We start from the raw sequence: 25,080 nt of genomic DNA on the forward strand, positions 1-25,080 counted from the left end.
TAGTTTATATTACAACAATACTTCCAAGTTAGGAAAAAGAAGACGGATATCAAGATAGATTGCAATAATTATGTGTATGAGCATATTTAATATCCCAAGGAGGTGTATCGAGAAAGTCTCTAGCTCATGAGAAATGATTGTAGCACCATGGTTTAGTCCCAAATCAGTTAAGAAACTATTATATGTTCATTAATTGAATTATCATTAAAATCCATAAATCAAATTATCATTAAAATCCTCACCAATTCGCACGGACTCACGGACGATCGTTACACACGGAAAAAAAAAAACATAACTCAATCAATCAATATATAAAAATAAAACTTAAATATGTTAAAACTTGACCGACCTTTACGTCGGGGGAAAGCTGGTGATCAAGTTTAGCTTTAGTATTCTCGTAGTAAGCAGAACCACCACCTGAATTCTTGATTTTGCGTAAATGAAGTAAATAATTATACCGATCATCTGGAAATCCAAGTTCTAAGATGAACTCAGAACGACTGCCATACAATGAAGGCAAGCCAGTGCAACAACATTCAAACCAGAAGCTACATCGAAAGCAACTGAAGTCGAGCACTCTTCCACAATTTGCATAATGTCCCATCATTCTGGTAAAGTTCCATCGTTCTTTGCTCTACAAAGAAGGAAGCAACAGTTCGAATACTACCCACGGCATCGTTTGCAACTTGACAGGAAGAGCACAAGCCAGTAGACCACTTCGAGCGTCCAAACACTTTCATGTTGAACTGCAGCTTGTAACATACTACTACTACTACTACAATCTCGACAAGTTGTCAATGAGAACAACGCCATCTGCCTATGGAATCTGTCGAATAGGGAAAACGAAATTGTTGCGAATACCTATCTTGAGATTGCATGACATTTCCAAGAAGCCAAGCGGTTGCGATGGTTCCAAATCTATTTTGGTGCATTGAAAAATACCAAGCAGGAGGGGTCATGTATCCCAGCCTTGGAAAGATGTGTTCACCACCCAAAACTATCCCCATAACTCCAACTTAAAACACAGGTACGACCTTGCTAAGTATGCGCTTCGAAAGGGCAGGTGGATAGTTTGCAAGAATAACATCAGCCCCTGGAAAAGAAGTTTCCAACCCCTTCTTTATAGTTTCCGCAGTTCCCCTGCCAAACAAAAAAAAACCGCCAATCAATTTTCCAATTCCAAAATGAAATTTCAAGAAAAAGGTTCCTGCGCCTGAATCTCTGTGGTGGCTCACGGTTCCTCCTGTTAGTCCTAGAACGAACCCTCACGACATGTGAGTGAATTGCACAAGAAACACAGTACTGCATCCTAGCATACAGCTTAGGTAGAGTATACCCTTCATTCAAAATTACCCATCATCAAAAATGATACTTAAAAAATAATCAAAAACATTGAAAATGATAGAGGCTACCTTCATTGACACAAGCTTCTTGAACATCTCTAACAGTGGCTTGTTCAACTATGTTCCTCACCAAAAATCTCTTAATAGCCTTGTCCTATTATTATTACTAGAATATTCCCCGTGTCTTAAAGACACTCACCGGCATGCCTTCGGCACATTTCACCTATGCATTAAAGGCCTTCGGCACTGGTTGCAATCATGCTTGGGCATGCATACAATACCTCCATGAGTAAATTCTAAGACAACGAATAGGATGACTTTACTCCAAGATGGTTGCATCAGTGAGTATTTAACACACTGGTTTGACTGCTAGCCTTTGGGAACTGGTTCCCGAGTTCGATTCACCCCAATATCAATATTTGTTTTAATCAATTTTATATTGTTGCAATAAACAAAACAAAGCAGAAAATGATGTTAAAGCGATTTAACCGTTGACTGTTTAAGCGTTACAGCCGAAACTTTGCGACACATTTAGTTAATAGCTGCCAACACGTATCTCGGGGAAAATAAAAGCACAGTAGCCGTTTGATGGTTCTAGATTCGATCTAGACCGTCCTTTATTATAGTTTTGTCCTGTAGCGAAAAAAAAAAACCCTATCTTATTAGATAGATTATTATCCAATTAATAAATAAACACGGATCTCTAATATTACAATAAATAAAAATTGAGGGGATCTAATAACCTTAGGGCAGTATTTTCCTCAGTTGGAACAACGGATGAACTTGACGTGACCACGACCGTGCTTGTTACGGCCACCATTCCTACGCTTGAATGTCTGCAAATATAAAAAAAACGTAATATTAGCAATTGAATTAGTAAATAGTGTTTCATTTGGAAAATAGGGGGAATAGAAAGGAGAATGGTAAATCTAGCTATTCGGAGGTGTTTCGGTTTTGATTGCTTCGCCCATGAACTTCGAATTATTTGGGTTTTCAATTTTGGGTTTTTGGGTTTGATTTTGTTGTTGATGATTTCGGTGGTTTGATTTCGTAAAAGAAGAATTTCAAAACCCAAACCCTCCGTGAGTTTGTTGTCTGCTGGTGGGAAATTTCAAAATTTCGTATTTTGTGAAAACTGAAATTTCAGTATTTTATGGGTTCAATTTCAAAATTTCATTTTTTAATCTTGATCTGATCAGCTATGATCCAACGGCTTGAATTTTGCTGTTTAGATGCTGTTTTGAAATCTGCTGTCTACCTAGCCTGCTGTCTATCTAACCTCACCAAAAAGTATTTTGGTTTGCTGTCTATCTAACCTCACCAAAAAGTATTTTGGTTGGTTTCTGTCTGTCTTCATTCTCTATTCTCTAGCAATTTCTTCTCTCTCTCTCCTTCCTTCTTTCTCAACCAAACCCAACTCTCTATCTCCCCACCACAAACCCATCTCTTCCTCTCTCTTCTCCACCTCCGCTCATGCCCCAACTGCTTGCAGTTATTTAGTAATAAAATGAAATATATGTATATATATATATCAAAGACTATTAATACTGAGTAGTTGAGAATGCTCCCAGTGACCCACGTCAGCCCCCCTTTTTTCTCTGAAGCTGACACATCAGATTTTACAATAGTTCGGCATAAAAAAAAGTAAAACTACGCCCTTTTTTTTTTTGCAGAATCCCTTTTTCCATACTCCCTTTTTTCATTTTCAATTGTACAAAACACCTAGCAAAAAAAATCATCTCTTCAAACCCTCTTTATTATTCTTCTTCCAAAATTAAACTAATGTCATCCTTCAAGCCCTCCATTCATCAAGTAAATAAAAAAATAAATAAAAAAAAAAAAAAAAAAAAAAAAAAACAAAAAAACAAATAAAAACAAAACCTAGACTTCTTTCGTAAAAACCCCAGTCCAATCAATCCATCCGCATGACTGGAGCCAGTTGGGATATAAAGTAACTGGATCGGTTTGCGATGTCTCGATCTTGAGCCCAAAAGAGAGAAATTAATGGAAGAGACCTCATCGGTGTTCAATGGGAAGCTTAACATCTTTGTGAGTTTCACACTTACACTCAAATAACTTTTTATTTTCTTTATTTATTTATTTTTTGCCTAAAACAACAAATTAAATCAACAAAATTTATTTTCACAATTTGCCAGACCAATGATTTGTAAATTTTTTTTTCTTTTTTCACAATAAGCGTTTTCTGATCTTTTGTTATTTTAGAACCCTATTTATTTTTTTGTCTGGGATTTTGTTAATGTGTTATTGATTGAACACGGATTAAAAGATATTTGATTGATTAAAACGGATTAGAAGGAATGTGATAAGTAGATTTTCATTCTTCGTCAATTCCAACTTTCACTATTAAAATTTGGGACTCATTTGATATTGTCAAGACTATTTTACATCTTTACATTTGCGATATATTTTTTTAATAATTAATTTAAGTTAGTTGCATCATCTTTCAAACTTCTATAAAAAAAGACAAAATTTGGAAAAATTTACTAGATAGCTAGAGAAAGAGAATGGGTGGAGAAAAATTTATTCTAAAGACACGGGTTTACCACCTAAAGAGTTGCAATACATTCGTAACGATGGCAAACAGTGGCGGTGCAGAAGGTGGAAGCTTGAAGACAATGCATACTGTAAACAACACGTTTACTTTGGCCGTCATAGTGGTGGAAAGGGTAGTAATAAAATCATAGGAACAGAAACTATGAAAGAAGAAAAAGAAAATAATGTTGTGAAAGAAAAACAGGATGAGGATTTGGAAGAAGAAGAAGAAGAAGAACTCTTTCGGGTGAAAAAGAGGCAGAGGAGCGTTTGTAATGTGGATGGGGAGGAACCTTTATTTTCTCCAAAGTTTGATTTTCTACTTAAATTGATTCAAATTGAGGTTGAGAAATGGGGATCTTCATGGTGCAAATGCTGTAAATATTGATTCTTTAACTAGGGTTTCAAGTAAGAAGAAATTGAGGGGTTCTAAAGGACTAGCTAAGTGCACAGATGAATCAGAGAAATCAGACACTGAAAATGATTTGGCTGGTTATAAGACTAATGATGAAAAAGTGGTGAAGAGGGACCAGGAATTAGTGGAGAAAGTTGAGCAGACAGAGGACGAAAAATCTGATCTAGGTCGTGGCAGAAGATCGACTAGGTTTAAAAACAGTTTTAAGGAACCTACTCCATCGGGAGGTGTCACAAGGAAAAAACCAACTACTGTAAGTGTTTTCTGTTTCTACTTCATGTAGATTCTAAACTAATAATCTGTTTTCATCAATAAAATGTGTCATGTCCTTTTCCTATTTTGTGTTTTGGATCGAATAAATTGTTGAACATAATATTTTTTTTGGGATGAATAGAAAGAGGATTATGGAGATTCTACTATGTGCCACCAATGTCAAAGAAATGATAAAGGGCCGGTTGTCCGATGCACGAAATGTAAAACAAAAGATATTGCCATTCATGCTTGAAATGGTAAATCTTTTTGTGGTTGTTAAGTTCTCCTTTTATGGTAATGAGATTTTGTGCTTTTTAAGTTTTTACTTGGATAAGCTGTTGTTTGATGAATTTGGGAACCTTTTTAATCCGTGTTATTGCAAAATTTCAACCTTAAATTACGCTAAGGAAAATCATTGCTAAGATATTGGAAACAATTAAGCTTATTAGGTTTCAAATTTGAATATCATAAGTTTAACATCCCAAAACAATTGGAAAGAAGTATCTTCTAAGAGTAAGGCTTTCATTTACTCTTTCATGTTACATAAACTTAGAAAAACGATATCTGCGACATGTACGTAATGGGAGAACAAGTGTAGGGCACTTTTTGATGGTCAAGTAGAATCATGTTACGAGCCTATGAGACATACTTTTGTAAACTATTGTAACACTGGTGTTATTTATCTATCAGTGATATTAAATGATTTTTACCGATCAATCAAAAAGTAAGAAACAAATATTTCTAATGTACCACATTCTGTTCCGGCATTAGTAATCTCTATTTTATCACAAATGGGCTACAATTTAATACCACATTTAGTTATACTTCATACTTTGTTCATGTGTTTCAATTTCGGACTAACTACAGAGCTGCAAAAGAGTTCTATCGAGAGTCTCGTTTTTATGGTTATGCTTTCTCTTCACTTTATTATTGATTGTAGGTATCCACACCGGTCACACGGAAGTTCTTTGAGTCTTGCCCAGGTTTGTCGTGGAAACCGCAATTGCAAACAATGCTTGCGTACACATGGAAATTATAAGGTTTTTTTGAGCATGCGTAATTTATTACTCTTAATCAATTTTCCCATTTTGACATTTTCTTCTTCATACTGCAGTAGTGATATCATGTACATTTCAAATGGTTTTTATTTCAGGAGAAACATAAGTCAGAAAGGAAGTTAAATAAAGATGGAGAAGTTAAATAAAGATGGAGAACATAACTATTCCAAATACTTGGTGCATCTACTCCTTCCGATCTTGAAACAAATTGATCAAGAACAAATAATGGAAAAGGAGGTGGAGCTAAGATTCAAGCTAACTTGCACAATATCTTACATAATTGACCAGTGTGGGACTAAATTTACTAACACGACCAAGTGTAACCGATACTTTAGCAAGCTTAAGTAGATCTTTTCCGTTGTTTAATATTATATTCCAACAATAGAACAAGTGTGCTTCTTTCTTCCGACACATTTTTTTTTCTCTTTCAATTTCAATTAGGGTTTGTTTTTTTTTGTTTTTTTTTCCGAAGGAATCCAATCCTCCTTTGATGATATTCTAATTAAGATTTTTCGTTGAGTTCTGCAACGAAAGTTTTGCGAAAATCCAAAATCTTCGTTGAAACTTTTGGCTATCGAACGAAACTGGTGGTTCACAACTACTTGGCTGCTTGAGGACTCTGTTCAATTCTTTCCTCAAAAGTCAACACTAATATTTCTTTACGTAATTGCTCACTCTTCTTTTCCCTTCTACACATCTCTCTCTCTCTCTCAATGGAGCACACAAAAGAAGCTGCACTATTAACAAAAATGAGGAAGTCACTAGAGCAGCTAGGCTCAACAACTGAGGTAAGTTTTAGTGTTTTGCTAAATACCCAAGTTATAAAATGCAGACACCCGTTATAGTTTTGATGTAATCAAGTGTATGGTGCTTTCACAGAACTATGGTGATGCCATGTTGACGAGATTTTTAGTAGCAAGGTCGATGAACCCAATGAAGGCAGCTAAGATGTTGGTTTCATGGAAGAAATGGAGAGAAGAGTTTGTACCATTGGGTTTTATTCTTGATTCTGAAGGGGCTGGTGAGTTAAAAGCTAAAAAAAATTATTTGCAAGGACCAACCCCAATTCAAGAGTAAGTATACCTTTTTTTTCCCCTGCCTATTATTGTCTGTGAATTTAGTAGTCCCCCTTTATGTTTTAGGGTGGTTTAACTTACCATGTTTTTCCTGCGTAAATTGGTTTGAAGTGCTAAATCGATAGTACACTGTTAAAATCGTCTTTTTAGACAACTCCATGTTGCTTGACTGTGAATATGAGGGACCCTACTAAATTATGGAGATGAGGGTGTAGTTCAAAAAGCCCAGAAAGATGGTACTGAAGAGCCAGATTCCAAAAGGCCTCATCATCAATTAACAACATCTGTGTCTTCCACAACAAACATAATGGCTCGAAGCTCACCCACTTCTCCCGATGAACGTCCTGTAAGTGCCTTCTAATTAATAAATTAAAAAAACGTCCTTACCTTCTTCAAATAGCTTTCCATGTAATGTTGAGGCTAAGCTCTTGGCTCTAGCTCTTCGTGAATCAAGAGTATCCACCAAGGATTTCATTAAATCCAGAGTTGATGAATGATGGCAGAAAGAGCTTCTTCTACATATTTTCCAGTATCTTTGTTCCCATAGTATGATTGATTGACTGCAAAAATGCAATTTAGTACATGCCCCTATTTAAAGTTTTACTATGTAGTGAACTTTTGTGCATGATATTGATTCGAGTAGTTAATTGGAGTTTTGGAAATTAGTTTGATACCTTTAGTTTTAAGTACGATATGGTGTTAATTTGCAAAACAGAATTAAGTTGCAGTAGAATTTTGACATTCCCACTGCCTACTTAGAGAATCCCTAAAAGTGGTTTACAACCTTAAAAACCAAGGTCCGTGGTTTATATATTGTCATTATTTACTAGAACACCAACTGAGCTCTTGGCCGATCTTCAGCTCCCACGACTTCACAAGCCTGTTGCTTTTATACATGCAACTGTTTAAGATATACTCTCTCTCCTGGTGGCCACTTTTCTATTATCTGTTTCTTTTACCACGAATACAATCACCACCACGTCTAGCTAAACTTTCCCAGCTTCACACCATGAACAAGAATGAGAAAGGGAAAAAGGGTAGAGTTTTTGTTATATTATGATGGGAATAGGTGCTGAAACCACAGTTCTTTAGAGAAGTGTATCAAGGTAGTCCAGATGTGTACTCTTCACAGTTTCCTCTTGCCCCACCGTTACCAAAATCACCTTCTGAGTCTTGGCTATGGTGTACCTTACCTTCTGTTTCCTCCAAGAATTCTGCTGCATTTCATTCTAGAAAACAATGTTCTAAGCCTCCCTCTGTTGATCAAACATGGGAAACAATTGTTAAGACTTCCAATGTTTCAGAGGTAATACTACTTTATTTTTGTTCATGTACTAGGTATGTCGATAAGTAAGGCATCCTGTGAATCCTGGGATACTTATTTCGTCAATTCCTTTTGTTTATTTGTTTAGGAGTCAATAACACCTCTACCACAACAATCATAAACCTAAAAGTGTAAGGTCTGTGATTACCTCCATGGATTCTCTCACATGCCTCAATCTTACAAGTGGAGTTGTCAATGAGTAAATAGGTAAATTTTGTTTTCGTCATTCTTATAGTTGTTCAAATTGATATTATGATATGAATATCCGCCTTACTCTGATTTCTTTTATCTAACAGGTGATAAGTTTCAGTTCTAATCTTTTCGAGATTGAAGTGTACAAGTTAGCCAATGTTGTTTATTCTCTTTTTATACATCTCCTTGGCTAGTCAATTCTCATGACAAGCCACTTTTTGTTGTTGTAGAAGTCACCGATTTACTAAAATTCAATTTTGGTGCTGGTGTCTGTAATAGTGTAATTACATTCATACATTGTAATTGAATCAGTTGCAACCATTACCGTAATAAAAAGAGGATGCTTCTGTCAGAGTAATGTACATATATATGTTCAACTCCATTTTGCAGCTAAGCCCCAGACTATATGCAATTCTAGCCGGATAGAAAAAAAGAAGAAGAAGATTAGTATGGAATTTTCCAGATTCATATTGTTCATCCGGGGTTGCCAGTTGCCACGGTTGCAGCACCGATGGTGTATTAATACAATTTCTGAGTGGCATCATCTAAAGAAACAAGTCCATCGTTGATGGTTCAGCAAAATGTAAATTATTGCATCCACCATGAGTCGGGAACTAAAATTATTTTTTTTATAAAATTGTAACAAATTTGATTTTAGTACTTTTTTGGTTTCCTCCCCCGCGTGCGCTTAATGTAGCCTAAATATCGTTGGGGAGATTCCGAACTGATTTCTTAAATTGCTCGCATAGCCCCCAAAAAGGAGTTGTAGTTACACGTTCAAGTGCTAATTGCGCTTCTCACACATGCATGGTGGAACGATCCATTCCAATTGTTCCCATTCTTTTTTGGTCTTGGTAAAGGCATGAGTATTAACGTTTGTACGATGATTGAAATACAATGTAAACATGCTTCGTATCCAACTAGCTTAATCGTAAGATCATTCACTATTAATGTAGTAAGCCAGGTAATAGCCGCCTAGCCGGGCCAATTAGCTAGTATTTTTCAAAAATCTAGTACACTCTTGAAACTTGGAAGCATATATAACCGTATAAGCAACAAATGTAGTCTCGATATTTATGGAGATTACTTACTTTGAACGAAATTTCGGCAAAATCATAATTTTCCAGGTTGAGCTCCAAAAACCCCTCTTAAACCAGACTAAGCAAACTTCCCACTGGTTTTGAGACCAAACCTGAAAACAACAATGTCTTCTTCCATTTCTCGTCTCTGCCGTCTCTTTTCCAACAACACCCCAATTAAAAAAAAACCTATCAAAACAACAATGCCTTCTTCCATTTCTCGTCTCTGCCGTGTCTTTGCCAACAACACCCCAATAAAAAAAACAACGCCACCTCAAATTCTAACAAAACCACTCCCAAAAGAAGAAAAAACTACAAAACCATCAACACCTCCAAACCCATCTCTAAAAGACCTTATTAACATAATTTCCGAAGAAAAAAACCTTACCACCCTTGTCGAAAATTTCAAAAAGTTTTCCAAAAGACGTCGGTTTCGTTCTCAACATTTACTATATGAAAAAACTATTAACCGTCTTGCATTAGCAAAACAGCATTCGTTAGTAGAACAAGTTTTAGAACATCAGAAGAAGTTTGATAATATTACTAAAGAAGGTTTTGCTATGAGACTTATCTCTTTATATGGGAAAGCGGGTATGTTTGATCATGCTTTAAAACTGTTTTATGAATTGCCTGAGTTGAAATGTGCGCGTACTGTTAAGTCTTTTAATACGCTTTTATATGCTAGTATTGTGTCTAAGAAGTTTGATGAGACTGAAAAGTTGTTTAGAGAAGTGTCTTTGAAGTTATCGATAGAACCGGATATTCATTCTTATACTTTTGTTATTCAAGCTTTTGTTGAATTGGGGTCTTTTGATTCTGCGGTTTTGATGCTTGATGAGATGGAGAAGAATGGGGTGAAGCCAGGTATGATTACTTTTAATACACTGCTTAGTGGTTACAACAATGGTAAGTTTGAGGATGCGGAGAAGATTTGGGCTAGGATGGAAGAGACTGGGCTTGTTCCAGATATATATTGTTATAATGCGAAGTTGCTGGCTTTTGTTAATGCGGGGAAGATATCGGAGGCAGTTGAAATAGTTGAACAGCTTAGGAATAGCAGAGAGAAACCTAATCGTTATACATATAATATTTTGATAAAATGGTATTGCCGTAATGGGAATCTTGACGAAGCTAAAAGCGTATATGATCATATGTTGAAGAGTGATCTTGTCCCGGATTGGTACACTTTTGATGCACTTATTCCATGTGTTTGTGAGAAAGGGGATTTCGATCTTGCTCTTAAGCTTTGTGAAGAGAGTATTAGCTCTAAATCCTCTAATTGCCATATTTCCGCTGACATAGTGCAGGTTGTGGTCAATGGGTTGGTGAAAGAGTCGAAGGTTGGAAAAGCGAAGGGGCTTGTGGAGACTGCATTGTCAAAAACATATTTTCATTCGAACTTGAAAATGCCTCAAGAAGAAGAGTGATGCAATTCTTCCTTTTATGTTTTCATCTTGCAAAGTTTTCCTTATTGTCAGTTTAATGCTTATTTTGGTTAGTGATCTGATCGGATTCGAAGATCAGCAATCTTTGTCCTTTCTGCAAGACTTTCCATGTCAGGTTTCTTTGTTTTCCCTGTTTGCTTTTGCAAATTGATTTACTTCCTTGATAACTATAATTTCATTACGTTTAATACTGAATGTGGGAAGAACTGGATAAACTTATACCACTTACAGTGTTGCTTACTCGCATCTTATCAACTTGCTTAGAAGCTTTTGTTATTTTGTTATTGAGAAAAAGCTTTATGTCTTGAATAAGAATTCAAGAACTTCATGACTCTATCTTACTTATCCAACGTATCTACCTGAAAGTGACTCTGATAGCTTTATGAGTTATTTAGTACCAGTTATTGAGTATAATTAACTGAATATTGACTTGAGGAGCCTCAACTCAAAGATCATAAATTGCTGCTAGGATGTCATTAACAAGCATTGCCTTCACCTTAGAAACTCTAAAGACTTCTCTTTGACATTTCATAAGGGTTTCTAACTATATATCATAGTTAAGTCTTAAGAAACATCGACACACCAGTTTTTTCAGAAAGGTCTGCATCAGATGCACGGATACGTATCCGTGGGTGAAAGAGGGGAAGTTCGTGTAGACTGGGTTCAACAAGAACTTATGCTGAGTCACCCTTTAGTGGGTTGTTTTGTGAGTCATTGTGGCTTTGTGTCTATGTGGGAATCCTTGGTGAACACTTGCCAGATAATTTTGGTGCCCCATGCTGGGGATCAATTTGTAAATGCCTAGTTTATGACTAGAGAACTAAAGGTGGTTGTGGACGTAGATGGGAGGGAGTAACTGAGGATCGGAAGATGGTTGGTTTACAAAGGAGAGTATGTGCAAAACAGTGAAGTTGGTGATGGATCAAGGGAGTGAAGTTGGTGAAGAAGTCAAGGCCAACCACCACAAGTGGAAAGATTTCCTGTTAAGTGAAGGGCTTGAGTCATTATATATTTTGGCAATTTCTTCGTCAAGTTGCAATGATGTATAGCCCAACAAGAAAGTGTACATAAACCTTCTCCTACTTTTGCCTGTAATATTTTGCAACTTCTAATTATATGTCAATTAGGAAGTCTGTACACGATGTTTTAATTTGCAGATCTCTTTTTTTTTTTCCAATAAGAAACTTACTCATTGAGCAATGAAAAATTTGTTTTTCATACATCTTGAAACCAAAAAGGGCTGACTATAATCTGGATAATTAGTCGTTAAGTAATATAGATAACGGCATATTGTCGAATGGTGATAATTTTTGAATTTATCTGATTACCAGAAAACGATAAAGCTCAAAAAACATAGACCACCTATCTGATTGGCGCTCATGGAGCGTGCCCAAAAGGCTAGTAATAATAATAATGTAGCCAGTCAAACTCTCTCTCTTAATAACAAAACAAAGTACATAAAATAGAACACAATCACACAGGTATGAAATGGTGGAAGTATAACTGCATAGGTAGTCTAAAACATGGACCAAAATATCGCCGATATATCCGATATATCGCCGATATATATCGGTATTTTGGTACACCGACATCGATATTTCCGATATATATCCACCGAATATAGAATTCTTTTTTTTCCGATATATATCGGAATTTCCGATATGAAACTTTATATCGCCGATATAATCGATATTTTCGATATAATCGATATATATCGGTTGACTTTTTGACCATTTTAAAATATAAATCCGATATTTCCAATATATTTCCGATATATATCCGATATTTCCGATATTATATTTCCGATATATCCGATATTTCTGATATTTTAAATAGTTTGGACTGGTTATCAAAAAAATGGATATATCTGAAATATCCAATATATCGGATATATATCGGTTTTTGAGTACACCGATATATTGATCGATATCGATATTTTGGGCCTTGGTCTAAAAAGCGGATTTGTACTCGTTTGCAAGCAGGGCCGATTTTGAGGGTTTGCGAGTGGAGCGACCGCACATGGCGCGCCCTCATAAGGGCCCAAATTTTTTGGAGTTCCTATTCAATAAACAAGTGACATCTATACAAAATCTTAACAAAAACAGAAAAAAAAAAACCTTACTTGTTGACTGTATAAGCAAATACCAATAGTGAAGTGACACATGTTAAAAGGGAATTGGAAATTGACTTCAAATCCATTTTTACTCTTACATATTCGTTTTACTCATTAATTACCGTATTTTATAACACCTCTCTTAACCAACATTAATATCTTTAATTCTCTATTCAACTGTTAACAAAAAAGTAAAAGAAAAACCTCCGTGAACTATTTTTAGAGTGTAGACAGAATGTCGAAATTCGGATAGATATTCCCGTCTTTTTCAAGAAAAAAAGAAAAAGAAAAAAGAAAAAAATGAAATGTTAATTTAGGGTTGGAAATTAAAGATCTCAAAATTTTGTTGCAATTTAGAAATTCCAAGAGGTGGGTGGGGGTGGGTATGAGTCAGAAATCTGGCTACCATGCACACCAGCTCTTGGTCAGGTCAAAATCAATACCGATGGTGCTGCTAAAGGTAATCCAGGTCAGGCGGGTATGGGTCATCTTTTAGGGATCGTGATGGGAATTTTCTATTTATTCGTGGAAAAGGATTGGGTGAAGCTACAAGCTACTGGGCCAAATGCATTGGTATTTTGGGAAGTGTGGAAGTAGCTATTGAGAAGGGCTGGTTAAATGTTTGGGTAGAATCGGACGCTGCTACTGCCAGTTATTGCTTTCACCTCCAATTCAATGTCGTGGCAGATGAAGTACAGACAGCATACTTGCATGAAAAGCCTTCAACTTTTCTACCTCTCATATATGGAGGGAAGGGAATATCGTGGTTGATGCCATAGCTAATATATTTAATTCTCTATTCAACTGTTAACAAAAAAGGAAAAGAAAAACCTCCATGAACTATTTTTAGAGTGTAGACAGAATGTCGAAATTCCGATAGATACTCCCGTCTTTTTCAAGGAAAAAAGAAAAAATTGAAATGTTAATTTAGGGTTGGAAATTAAAGATCTCAAAATTTTGTTGCAATTCAGAAATCCCAAGGGGTGGGTGGGGGTGGGTATGTGTCAGAAATCTAGCTACCATGCACACCAGCTCCTGGTCAGGTCAAAATCAATACCGATGGTGCTGCTAAAGGTAATCCAGGTCAGGTGGGGTATGGGTCATCTTTTAGGGATCGTGATGGGAATTTTCTGCTTATTCGTGGAAAAGGATTGGGTGAAGCTACAAGCTACTGGGCCGAATGCATTGGTATTTTGGAAAGTGTGGAAGTAGCTATTGAGAAGGGCTGGTTAAATGTGTGGGTAGAATCGGACGCTGCTACTGCCAGTTATTGCCTTCACCTCCAATTCAATGTTGTGGCAGATGAAATACAGATGGCATACTTGCATGAAAAGCCTTCAACTTTTCTACCTCTCATATATGGAGGGAAAGGAATATCGTGGCTGATGCCATAGCCAAAAAAGCCTCAAACCAAGATAAAGATCAATTAATTGTTTGTAATGAGAAACCACCCCATGGATTTATAAATGGGAGGTGCCTTACCAAACCTTTATGAGATTTGCTTGAACCAAGTAGATTAGGGGGAGTGACATCCTTTTAATGTACTTGTATAATTTTTTACTTTTAATAGAATTTTTAACTTACTTAGCAAAAAAAAAATGAGGTATGAAATAGCACTTTTAATAGTTGTTGTTGTTGTTTTTTTTTTTTTTTTTTCATCAAACATATATTTAATGGTATGAAAAATAAATCAAACAAATGATTTAGAGGTCAAGCACGCTACAAATTGCATCACTAGCCCCCTCTGAATGGCTAAACTAATCCTCCTAAACACATATTCGTGAGAACCAACTATCATCAAAGGTATGAGGCTCGAACCCCACTAGCATCAAAGAGTTACTGATCTCATTTAAAACAAGTTTACCAATAAAAAAAAATATATATATATATATATTCATTTAAAAAAAATGTTAATTTAGGATTGGAATTTAAATATTTCAAAATTTTGTTGCAATTTATAAAAAAAATCTTGTAATTTTGAAATCCCCAAGGGTGCGTGGGGGTGGGTTTGAAATAGCACTTCTACTAGCTATCTATTTTCTCACCTATTTTAAAAAAAAAAAATTCTGCGTACTCTTATTTTGTAAAAAAGTAATTTGCTTTGGAACCATATATCTTGATACAAATCAATAATCATCACTAAGTAAAGATAGATAGTAATAGACCTACTAGTTTTGAAATTTGGAAGCAATTAATTTAATTTGGTGTTTAAACAAGATATAGGTTTTTCTTGAGCATAGCTAGTAAATTTGCGGCCGACAAAAATTCGATACGGAAATTATTCGCCAAAAATTTGAAATTTTGAATAATAATACATTTAAAAATTCGGCCAAAAACTACGAAAAAAATGCCAAACATACAATTCGTCTTTTATATGGGTATAATACGGAAAAAATCGGATTTTGTTGCATTACAAGTTTAGAATGTAATATTTGTCAGAATTGCTCATTAACTACATATGCATAACTCGAATTTTCATTTATATTTATTTGTTAACACTTTAGTTCTTCAATATTCTTTAGGTATGAAAGGTTCTAACTCAAGTGGATTTTCAAAATCTTCCATTTTGAAGTTGTATCATACCTTTTATAGTATATTTTTTTTTCATTTAAAAAATACGCCCCTTATTATTCGGCAATTATAAGTCTGGATCATAAAATTTGTGTATTAATCCCTAGGTTTGAAACGTTCGCATTATTATTCATATTATACGTAAAAATATATAAAATGTGTATTAAACGTGAATTTACTAGCTATGCTCTCGAGTCGTTTTTCACTTGAAAGCATATATCTATTATAATAAAACACAATGGCAGGACAAAGAGAGGTCGGGATCGCGTGGGGATCTGAGTTAGATGGGAATAGGTGTACGCTCTAAATCGTTTTGAAACATCTATGAGTAGTCTTTTAAAGCACATTAATATCTAAAAATGCCAATTAAAGTTGGAATAAAGGCATAAAATAATTCTTATTTATTGAGTTTAATTTCTATAAAATAAATGACAAATGGACTAAAGATTTGGCATAACCATTGGTTCTTCTAATTTAAGAGCATTAACGCCTACCCTTTCTTCCTCTCCCTTAACCCCCCCTTCCTAACATAAGCTCCATTAATAATCTCCATTAACCAAAAAATTCCAAAAAAAACAACCCTCTATTATATCTCCTAATTCCTCCTATCATTATATCTCTCGCACATATAACTCTTCGATGAAATACTTTTACACATATCTCATGTTCTATCTGCACCCTTTTTGTTAATTTATGTTTAGTTTTTTAATTTCGTGTGCGGTTGGGATTGTTTTGAATGAATTAAATGGATCTTTTATTTACTAACTTAATGAATTGAGGGGCTTCACTATAATTGTCACTTAATAGACGAAAAAAAAAAACGTATTTGGGACTGGGGTGAGGCTGAAGCTGAGGCTGAGGCTTAACAATAGAGAGAGGAAAAAACATGAACAATTATATTCTATTGGTTTCTCAGTGAATAATTGACCAGACTCTTCAGTTTCTCATGCCATAAATCCCATAATTCTCGCAGCCGTTACCTCTCTCCACCATCAAGTACCACTTAAAGTTACACTACGACAATGACTCTCTAATTAAGGTATCCTCTTCAAAACATTCGCGTTCTACTTCAATTTTCCTAATATTTTGCTACTCCCACATCCAAACCATCAATACGTAACGTCTTATGCTCGAAATCTCCATTTACTAGAATTTAAGGTCTACCCATTCGATTCTTCTCCTTCAGTCCTTCTTCCATTTTTACTGCCATTCCAAGCTCTATAAATATACTTATTTCACCATTCTTTTTTCTCAATAGTTTTTATTGCCACCCTATTGTTTCAACATATACAGTGATATTTTTCTTTACATATTATTACAAATTTGACCAATTCATTACGCATCTGATTCGTTGTTTACATTTACCAACATATTATTCCTATCAATAAACGACATCTCCTTTCTCCATGGTGTCAAGCACAATATTGTTTTCTTAGAGAAATCTTACCAGGTATACTCCTTGCAGCTCCACAGTTCCAATTTTGTTTTATGAGATATTTGAATGTGGGCGGCTATGTATTTGAGAATTGTTATAGTTACTCTATTTTGATGTGTTGTGTCTTCTTTTTAATCGTTATGAAAAAATATACACCCTTTTATCACAGTTATGTGGAAGACTTGACACAGTCTCACTATTTTTTTATTTGTTTGAAGTATTGCACCATTATGCATAACATTTCTCAGCAATTACAAGTGATTTGAGGCTTTTGCAAACATTTAGGAGTTCAGGTATGTGTATTTGCTTTCCTTTTTAAAAAGAAAACCCCTTTCAGATCATTACTGTGAAAATTTTCATTGAGTTGAAGCTTATGTATGATCCTGCTTATTGGCCATAGCTTGGGCGCTTTTGATGTTCGGAATTAGAATCTATAATTTTCCCGGATTATGGACGCTTGAAAGAAATGGGAAAGCCGAGTGGTATGTTGTATATAATATTTTTGAGAAGTGATGATATCTTTGGCATGGTGGTAAAACTATCATTTTGTTCTTTACTTCTCAAATTTAAACAAATTGTTATTGTTGGACTAATTTGACACGTCTTTGGTTTTTAGAAAAAAGAACTTGGATCCTTATTGCAGGACAAGGATATTGTTGCTGGTGTTGTTTTTTTTTATTGCAAATCATGGTTTATGGATTTTCAATGAGATTTTGAAGTTTGTATTTTACTTGCAAGGAAACAATCTTGATGACTATAAGAAGCTAGATTAGAAGCTTTGGGGAATATCCCTGAGAACATAAAGGTGAGTTGAATGATTGATGTCATTAATAGATAATGATGGAGAAGGAAAGAGTATCATGATGATGAGGAGGTGGAGGGTATTAAGCATCGTGGCTGGTCAAGTTGTTCCTATCTAAAGGTTATATGGTTCATGCCACTGTCAGAGACCCCAAGTACAGACTCTCTTTACCTGTACTTAGGGCTAATGATACACTACACATGCAAATTCTCTTCCTCAAATGTTAAAAGTCAATTTCTATTTTGGTTTTCAGTATACTAAAAGATTTAGGGGTTTGGTTTTTAGATTGCCAATTCGCTTAAAATTGTGTTTTGGGTGTGTACGTATGCAAATTCTAAAGTGGATTCAGCGACCAATGTCCGGTAAGTTATTCTGAGTTATTGTAAGATTATATTACAATCAATAATTGTACTTTGTAGTTGTAAATTTCATTTGCATTCACAGTAGCTGTAAGTTAAAATTACTTTTTTAATTTCATTATTATAGTTGGATTCATCATTGTTTGCAATTAAATTCTTAAAAGTGAGTCTAATTTTCCCAATTACTTTGGCGAAATGTAATAGATGGGGGGACATGTACGTGTACGTTCTGGATCAGATAGTTTTGAAATGAATTAAATAATAAACTAAATTATATAAATTAAATGATTATTTTATTAACGCACTTAACTGACTTTAGCTGTAAGTTTTAATTTCTTTTTTAATTTCATTATTATAGTTGGATTCATCATTGTTTGCAATTAAATTCTTAAAAGTGAGTCTAATTTTCCCAGTTACTTTGGCTTAAAATGTAATAGGATGAGGGATACACGTTCTGGATAGTTTTGAAATGAATTAAATAATAAACTAAATTCTGTAAATTAAATGATTCTTTTATTAACACACTTAATTGACTTTCAAGGGTTTCACTTAAAATTTGTACATATTGAATTAAATCTTTAATGAATTTAAAAGTATTATTTTACGTTTTGAAACTTAAAGTTATATCTTAACTACTATTTAATTACGAAAAAAGTAGCAATATTTTTGGGTTTTGAGGTTGAATTGGGCTTTGGGTTCGATTAACATTAGAAAACAAATAACCCCCAACTTCCTATGACCCCCACTGCATATTGCAAAAGGAAATTAAATGCAAACTTTTATTAGAGTATTTTTGTCATTTTCACAAGGAATTAAATGTATTTTTACCGCTTTCATTAAGGTAATGTACAAGATTTGAATGTCCAAATTGAAAATACTAGGAAAACTGAGAAGGTACCCCCACGTCTAAATTGAAAAAATGGCCTGGACCTTCTCTCTTCCTTTCAGTCACTGCTCTGTCGGTCTCTCTACAACCTCTTAGGTATTGTTCTTCTCCCTCTAATCTCTTATTTTTCTATTTTCTCGACTGCTCTCTTAAATATTCTTCCTGTTTAATCGTTGTTATCGTTTTCATTTGTATGGGAACTAAATGAATCCCTCCCTCTCGGGTAATCTCCCTCTTTATCTAAGTTAGAATGACGAAAAAAGATTTTTTTACTTGAAAAATGATAATAGAAAAATAGAAAAGTCATTGTTCTGTTTTCACATATTTGTTGGTTAATCTCATTATGTTTTATTTTCCTTTTTGTATAGTCTTGAAATTGAGATCTTTCTGTTTATGTTTTGATAGGTTTGTATATTTGTCCATTGCAATTAGAATAGTTTCATTCACTTAACGCTTTGTGAAATTGATGAATGATGGATACCAGACAATTCCAGAAAATAGTTGACAAGGAGTTCAAGTGTCAATTGGTTCGTTTTCATTCTATTTAGTAATCTTTCTAGAACCCCCCAACAACAATAACAACGTAATCTTCCATTTTTAAAAGCTCTTTTCTTAAAGTTCTGATATGAGATTTACCTATTTTGTTCAAGTTTATTGAAAATTGTTCTTTGCACCATGTTGTTTGTTTTCTTCAATTTGTTCAGTTTTTTTTTTTTTTTTTTGATTGGTAAGCCTGTTTTTAAATGAGATCAGTGACTCTTTGATGCAGGGGTTCGAGTCCCGGACCTTTGGTATCATCACCCAAAGGTTTTCCGACTTTGCTAGGGCACCTCGCCAATTTGTTCAAGTTGCATTCTTAGTGGTCTACATTCTACATTTTAACTATTACTGAATTAATTGCAATGTATGTGTTTTGCAAGTTCAAATATGATATTTTTGTTTGTCCGAGAAGTAGTTGTAAATATGTGATGAATAGAAGAGAAAGCCAATGAACTTTGGGTTGATTTAGTAGCAACCATATGACATTTCCAGGTAAAAACTTTAATCCCCTCCTTAACCTCAAGTAGTGACGCTTTATCTTGCTTTTGAAGCGTGCTCTAAATTAGTCTGTTCATACTCTAAAATAAACTTTTTAAGAAAACTTTGGCCAACTTGCAGCAATTGCGCCATAGCTCTTGACCAAGTAAACTATGGTATGATTCCTCATGGTTACATACTTTGGATTACAACCTGTAGTTGGTTGCATTGATTCACCATCCTCACTAAAAAGGGTGAATTCCTTAGCTTAATTATTGGGATTGGGCAGACCGTAGACCCCCATCACAATGTATTTCTGCAAGCATGCTAGCCTGTTAGATGATTGTTGCGTTTATTTGTTAATTTAATAATTTATTTGTTCCGTTCTCTATTAACGACTGTGTTTGGTATACCGTGAAATTGAAGTATATACTAATTGCATATGATCAAAAAGTTTATCATCTTACTATTCTAATTACACTTCTCTTAATAAATTATTTTTTCAAATTTAGGTTTGAAGGCTTATGAACGCAGTTTTAAGTGTTACAATGGACTACGCACTTATAGTGGAAGAAATAGTGGCTAACTAGGGACATTATCAAAGATCCTTATGAAAGCTCAACCACATATTTTAAAAGAGGTTTGTATGATTTCGTTGCTTTGTATGTGAGCTAGGATTTATGTATGATCATTCCAATTTTAAGGGATTTCATCATTAGTCGGTTTACTGTATGAACCAAGCTATTAGGTCTTCCACTCTTCTTTTGGTCAGCATCTCCATAATGAGCACTTCATGAAGTACGTATAGAGTGTGAAGTTAACTATTGATTCAAAGGGATCGAATTCTCTATCTCTCATTAGTGGCCTGAGCAACTGTTTTTGGGTTATTATTAAGTTGAATTATGTTGCTATTGAAGAGATTCTTTGGAATTTGGATTATCCATAAGGTGACCTTGGGTGATGCGACTATAGTTGTGTTCCATGTTTTTGTACAGAAAGGTTGCTGACACTTAGAAAGCAAAAAGGTGACAGCATGTGGTCCCGTGACACACCACTTAGACCATCTAATGTTCTCAGTTCCTTCTTAAAAAAAATTATTTTTAGACACGAAGTGCGTAGGTTAAGGAGGTCAGCTATACAAATTAATGTGGGCAGTGGATATTTAATAAGAAATGCATGTTACAGGTGGCTGAAGTAGGAAGGGTGTACTCTTTGAAGAGCTTATAAAACTTGTAGTAACAATGTGGGTTTGCCAGTTTTTGGGATACAATTTGGGTATGCAAGTACTTGGGATTTAAGAAGGTGCAGATTGATTCTAGCTCCGTGAAAAGATCTTAGGGCATAGGAGGTCTTGGTAATGCATGAATACATGGCACATGACTTTTACTGTAAATCATTCATAGTGTTATTATCAAAGAGTCACCTATGTACTTATCATTTTCATTGTAGTATTATATATAGACATTGTGGTCAAACTTGACTCCTAAAGAGTAGTTAACACCAACAACAAGATGGACAAGCCACAATGGTACTGTACAATAATCTGGTAGCAGCAGAAGTACACTTATAGATATATACACCACGTAACTGTTGTGCATTCTTTCAAAGAGTCCAACCAAGTTGTAGATCATCCATATATCTTAACTTTATATGTCTTGGAGAGTATTGTAATTGTACATCTACTGGATTTCTAAAGTGAATTGTGGAGGACTTATAAGGTACCATGTACTTGAGAGTTTAATTTTATGCCAAAACCTTCGACCATTTTAAAAAATAAAATAAAAATAAAAAATAAAATAGTTAATAGTGATATATTTTTTTTTCTTTTTTTTAATTAAATTTATATTTCATCTCCTATATATTTAATCTATTTACTTACCATAAGTCATTTGTGAATGTAAAAAATAATAATAATAAATTAAAGGTGAATATTGAACCAAATTCAATAAAGATTCTCGTAGTAATTTGCTATAACTTTGTAATAGTGGAGCACCTGGCCGGTGTAGTGCTTTGATTTGGGAAGAAATTTAGTGTTTGAAATTAGAATGACAACGAGATCGTATATAAAATTGAAGAGTAATACAGTTTGGATTACGATATTTGATATTTGTCGCCAATAAAGTCTTTAAAAGGCCGGGGCTCTTCTTTGTTTCGAGAGAACTTACTTGCTTAATAATAATAATAATAATAACAAACAAACAAACTTGCTTGCTAAAAACATTTGAATAAAAATGTGTCGATACACAAAAGCTCAAAGTAATATAATTAAAAATAGTTTAATTAAGAAAGAAATTGCATGTTAAAATTGACGTCACGGATAACATTGCGTGTTAAAATTGACATGTCACGGATAAAACTAAACAAATGATATTGAGTGAATTTATAAAATTACATATTAACTTTTTTTTTTCTAACAAAAATATGCATCAAAAAATGTAAAACAACTGTGCCGAAGGCACGGGTTATACCTAGTATTATAATAAGACACAATGGCAAGACAAAGGGTGGTCGGGATCGTCTGGGGATCTGAGTTAGATTAGAGCAGATGTACGATCTAGAGCATTTTGAAACTCCTTTTCAATGCCATTTAAAAGTATTACTTAATGAACTAAATGTTTTGTAAATGAATTAAATGGTTTGTAAATGAATTAAATATTATTTAATTATTTCTTAATAATATTTTAATTCCGTTTTATTTAATTTGTTTATTTATTTATTATTTTTCATAGCCTCTTAAAACATTTATATTATTAAAACCTTTGAATACTCCCTCAATTAATTTCTAAATTACTACATTAAAGTCCATTTAATCCTTCCTTCATGGTATTATATTCCATTTTATTTATTTATAATTTTTCATTACCCTAGCCTCTCCAACAAATTAAAAAAATAAAAAAAAAATAAAAAAAAAATAAAAAAAAACCTACGCCTCCACTTAATGAAGAGGTGTAAATGTATTTATTAGAAATAAAACTAAAATGGGAATAATGAAGAATAAATCTCTCTCTTCCATGTTTAAATTCCCATATGTTAATCCTTATTCCTCTCCTATTATTACAACTTTCTTTTTTCCATTATTTTTTTTTCTCCATGTCCAAATTTATTCGATTTTGATGTAACTCCTCCATTTTACATTAACCAACTCCATCTTCTTTCGTGAAATTCCCACATATAAATTTCGTTCTTTTGGCGTTTTATATAACAACTATACTACCACTCTGCACTTCATTCTACGCATATCTCAACAAGCAGGTTCTATCTTTCACATTTTTATGTTTTCGTTTAGTTTTTGGTTTTTGTTTTTGGTTTTTCGTTTGTTATCTATTTGTTATCTTAAAATTATTTGTAATTGCAATATTGCAGGTGCCAATGAATTAAATATTATTTAATTATTTCTTAATAATATTTTAATTCTGTTTTATTCAATTTGTTTATTTATTTTTTATTTTTTATAGCCTCTTAAAACATTTATATTATTAAAACCTTTGAATACTCCCTCAATTAATTTCTAAATTACTACATTAAAGTCCATTTAATCCTTTCTTCATGGTATTATATTCCGTTTTATTTATTTATAATTTTTCATTACCCTAGCCTCTCCAACAAATTTTTTTTAAAAAAAAAAAAAAAAAAAAAAAACCAATGCCTCCACTTAATGAAGAAATTCATGGGTGTAAATGTATTTATTAGAAATAAAACTAAAATGGAAATAATGAAGAATAAATCTCTCTCTTCCATGTTTAAATTCCCATATGTTAATCCTTATTCCTCTCCTATTATTACAACTTTCTTTTTTCCATCAAAATTTTCTTTTTCTCCATGTCCAAATTTATTCGATTTTGATGTAACTCCTCCATTTTACATTAACCAACTCCATCTTCTTTCGTGCAATTCCCACATATAAATTTCGTTCTTTTGGCTTTTTATATAACAACTATACTACCTCTCTGCACTTCATTCTACGCATATCTCAACAAGCAGGTTCTATCTTTCACATTTTTATGTTTTCGTTTAGTTTTTGGTTTTTGTTTTTGGTTTTTCGTTTGTTATCTATTTGTTATCTTAAAATTATTTGTAATTGCAATATTACAGGTGCCAAAGATTGAAGCCTATTAGGCGACTATATGCGTAAATATTTATTATCTAATCACACGGTGCAATTTCATCTTATGCCTCTTGAGTGTGTGCAAATGTAAGTTGTTTTACATGTTAATTTCGTGCCACAAATTTTTTAAGTTGTATTCAAATTTGGGTAGGTTTTTTTAGAGTGACTACTGACTTATGTATTACTCACTAGCTGGAAGGGTGTTAATTGTCTAGCTAAGAGCGCCACTCTCTCCACTTTTTCGACCCCCTAACCTGAATTGGTCAATCGGAATTGGTGGTGATTTAAAAATAGCAATATCAGTTCGCACTTGGTGAATTCTTGGTTAATTGATTCTGAAACTCCAAGATCAGGTATATGTTGTCTCTTTCGTCTTATATTCAATCTCTATGTTTTGATTTTCGTGTCTTCGATCCCATATTTATGTTGCTACTGAAATAACTTCAATTTGGTAAATCGATGGTGTCTCGAAATATAATTTATCATTGTATGGGGTTTAATAGTTTTTAACTTAATAGGAGCTTCGTATTGGTATTGGGTTGGTGGATCCTATTTTTGTCCCCAAAGTCAGAATGATTCGCATTAATCATATCGTTGTGGAACAACACATGATAGAGAAGAGGATGCGTGATCAAGTGTGCATCTTGATAGTATTGTATGTTTTGCTTTTTGTATCATCACTGAGCATAGTGGATTTGTTGTGCCCATTGCATTAGAATGACACATCTATTTATTATATAAATATTTAGTACAATAACCACACAACTTAGAATGCTTTAAAAAATTCGAACACAACCTACACAATAGAGGATACAATGTGGCATTCGACTAATTTGTGAATTTAGGCTCCCATGAATTGGGAATGAGTTTATAGTATTAGCTTGAAAAGTGGCATTATCAAGGAGAATAAATTTCAAATGCGCGCTAGGTATAAATTTTTTTCAAACGCCCAATTTTTTTTCTATAGTGCAACTCAATGGTTTTATGAGTATAAATTTTAGATTGAATTATGTATAGATTTTGTTACGTTGTATGCCATAAAGTATCTTCATAAA

At 33.9% G+C, this 25,080-nt stretch overlaps 2 protein-coding genes and 2 long non-coding RNA genes across 7 annotated transcripts; all 4 read left to right on the forward strand.

Moving 5' to 3' along the window:
- The first annotated feature begins 5,884 nt into the window (after nt 1-5,884).
- Nucleotides 5,885-8,888, forward strand: LOC147477387 (sec14 cytosolic factor-like). 4 transcript variants are annotated; one of them, XM_086582908.1, is made up of 5 exons: nt 5,885-6,409; nt 6,501-6,694; nt 6,848-8,003; nt 8,110-8,228; nt 8,318-8,888. In XM_086582908.1, exons 1-3 carry the CDS (start codon nt 6,335-6,337, stop codon nt 6,864-6,866), a joined length of 288 nt encoding a protein of 95 aa, XP_086439034.1. In that variant the 5' UTR covers nt 5,885-6,334; the 3' UTR covers nt 6,867-8,003; nt 8,110-8,228; nt 8,318-8,888. The 4 variants fall into 4 exon arrangements, with proteins under 4 accessions (XP_086439034.1, XP_086439033.1, XP_086439035.1 ...); XM_086582907.1 differs by having other exon boundaries at nt 6,848-7,043; XM_086582909.1 differs by lacking the exon at nt 8,110-8,228 and having other exon boundaries at nt 6,848-7,043.
- A 449-nt stretch (nt 8,889-9,337) lies between these two features.
- On the forward strand, nt 9,338-10,975 carry LOC147477388 (uncharacterized). The gene is made up of 2 exons (XM_086584802.1): nt 9,338-9,883; nt 10,082-10,975. The coding sequence occupies exons 1-2, from the start codon at nt 9,418-9,420 to the stop codon at nt 10,717-10,719; spliced, it is 1,104 nt and encodes a 367-aa protein (XP_086440928.1). The 5' UTR covers nt 9,338-9,417; the 3' UTR covers nt 10,720-10,975.
- A 4,692-nt stretch (nt 10,976-15,667) lies between these two features.
- LOC147477389 (uncharacterized) lies at nt 15,668-17,361 on the forward strand. The gene is made up of 3 exons (XR_015208669.1): nt 15,668-16,871; nt 17,075-17,149; nt 17,257-17,361. It is a non-coding gene; the product is annotated as an uncharacterized LOC147477389 (long non-coding RNA).
- Nucleotides 17,362-19,980: 2,619 nt separating this feature from the next.
- Nucleotides 19,981-21,395, forward strand: LOC147477390 (uncharacterized). Its single transcript, XR_015207996.1, has 2 exons — nt 19,981-20,560; nt 21,106-21,395. It is a non-coding gene; the product is annotated as an uncharacterized LOC147477390 (long non-coding RNA).
- The last annotated feature ends 3,685 nt before the right edge of the window (nt 21,396-25,080 follow it).

This window comes from Coptis chinensis, chromosome 9 (genome assembly GCF_015680905.1).
Source record: "Coptis chinensis isolate HL-2020 chromosome 9, ASM1568090v1, whole genome shotgun sequence".
In the NCBI taxonomy this organism is placed as follows: Eukaryota; Viridiplantae; Streptophyta; class Magnoliopsida; order Ranunculales; family Ranunculaceae; genus Coptis; species Coptis chinensis.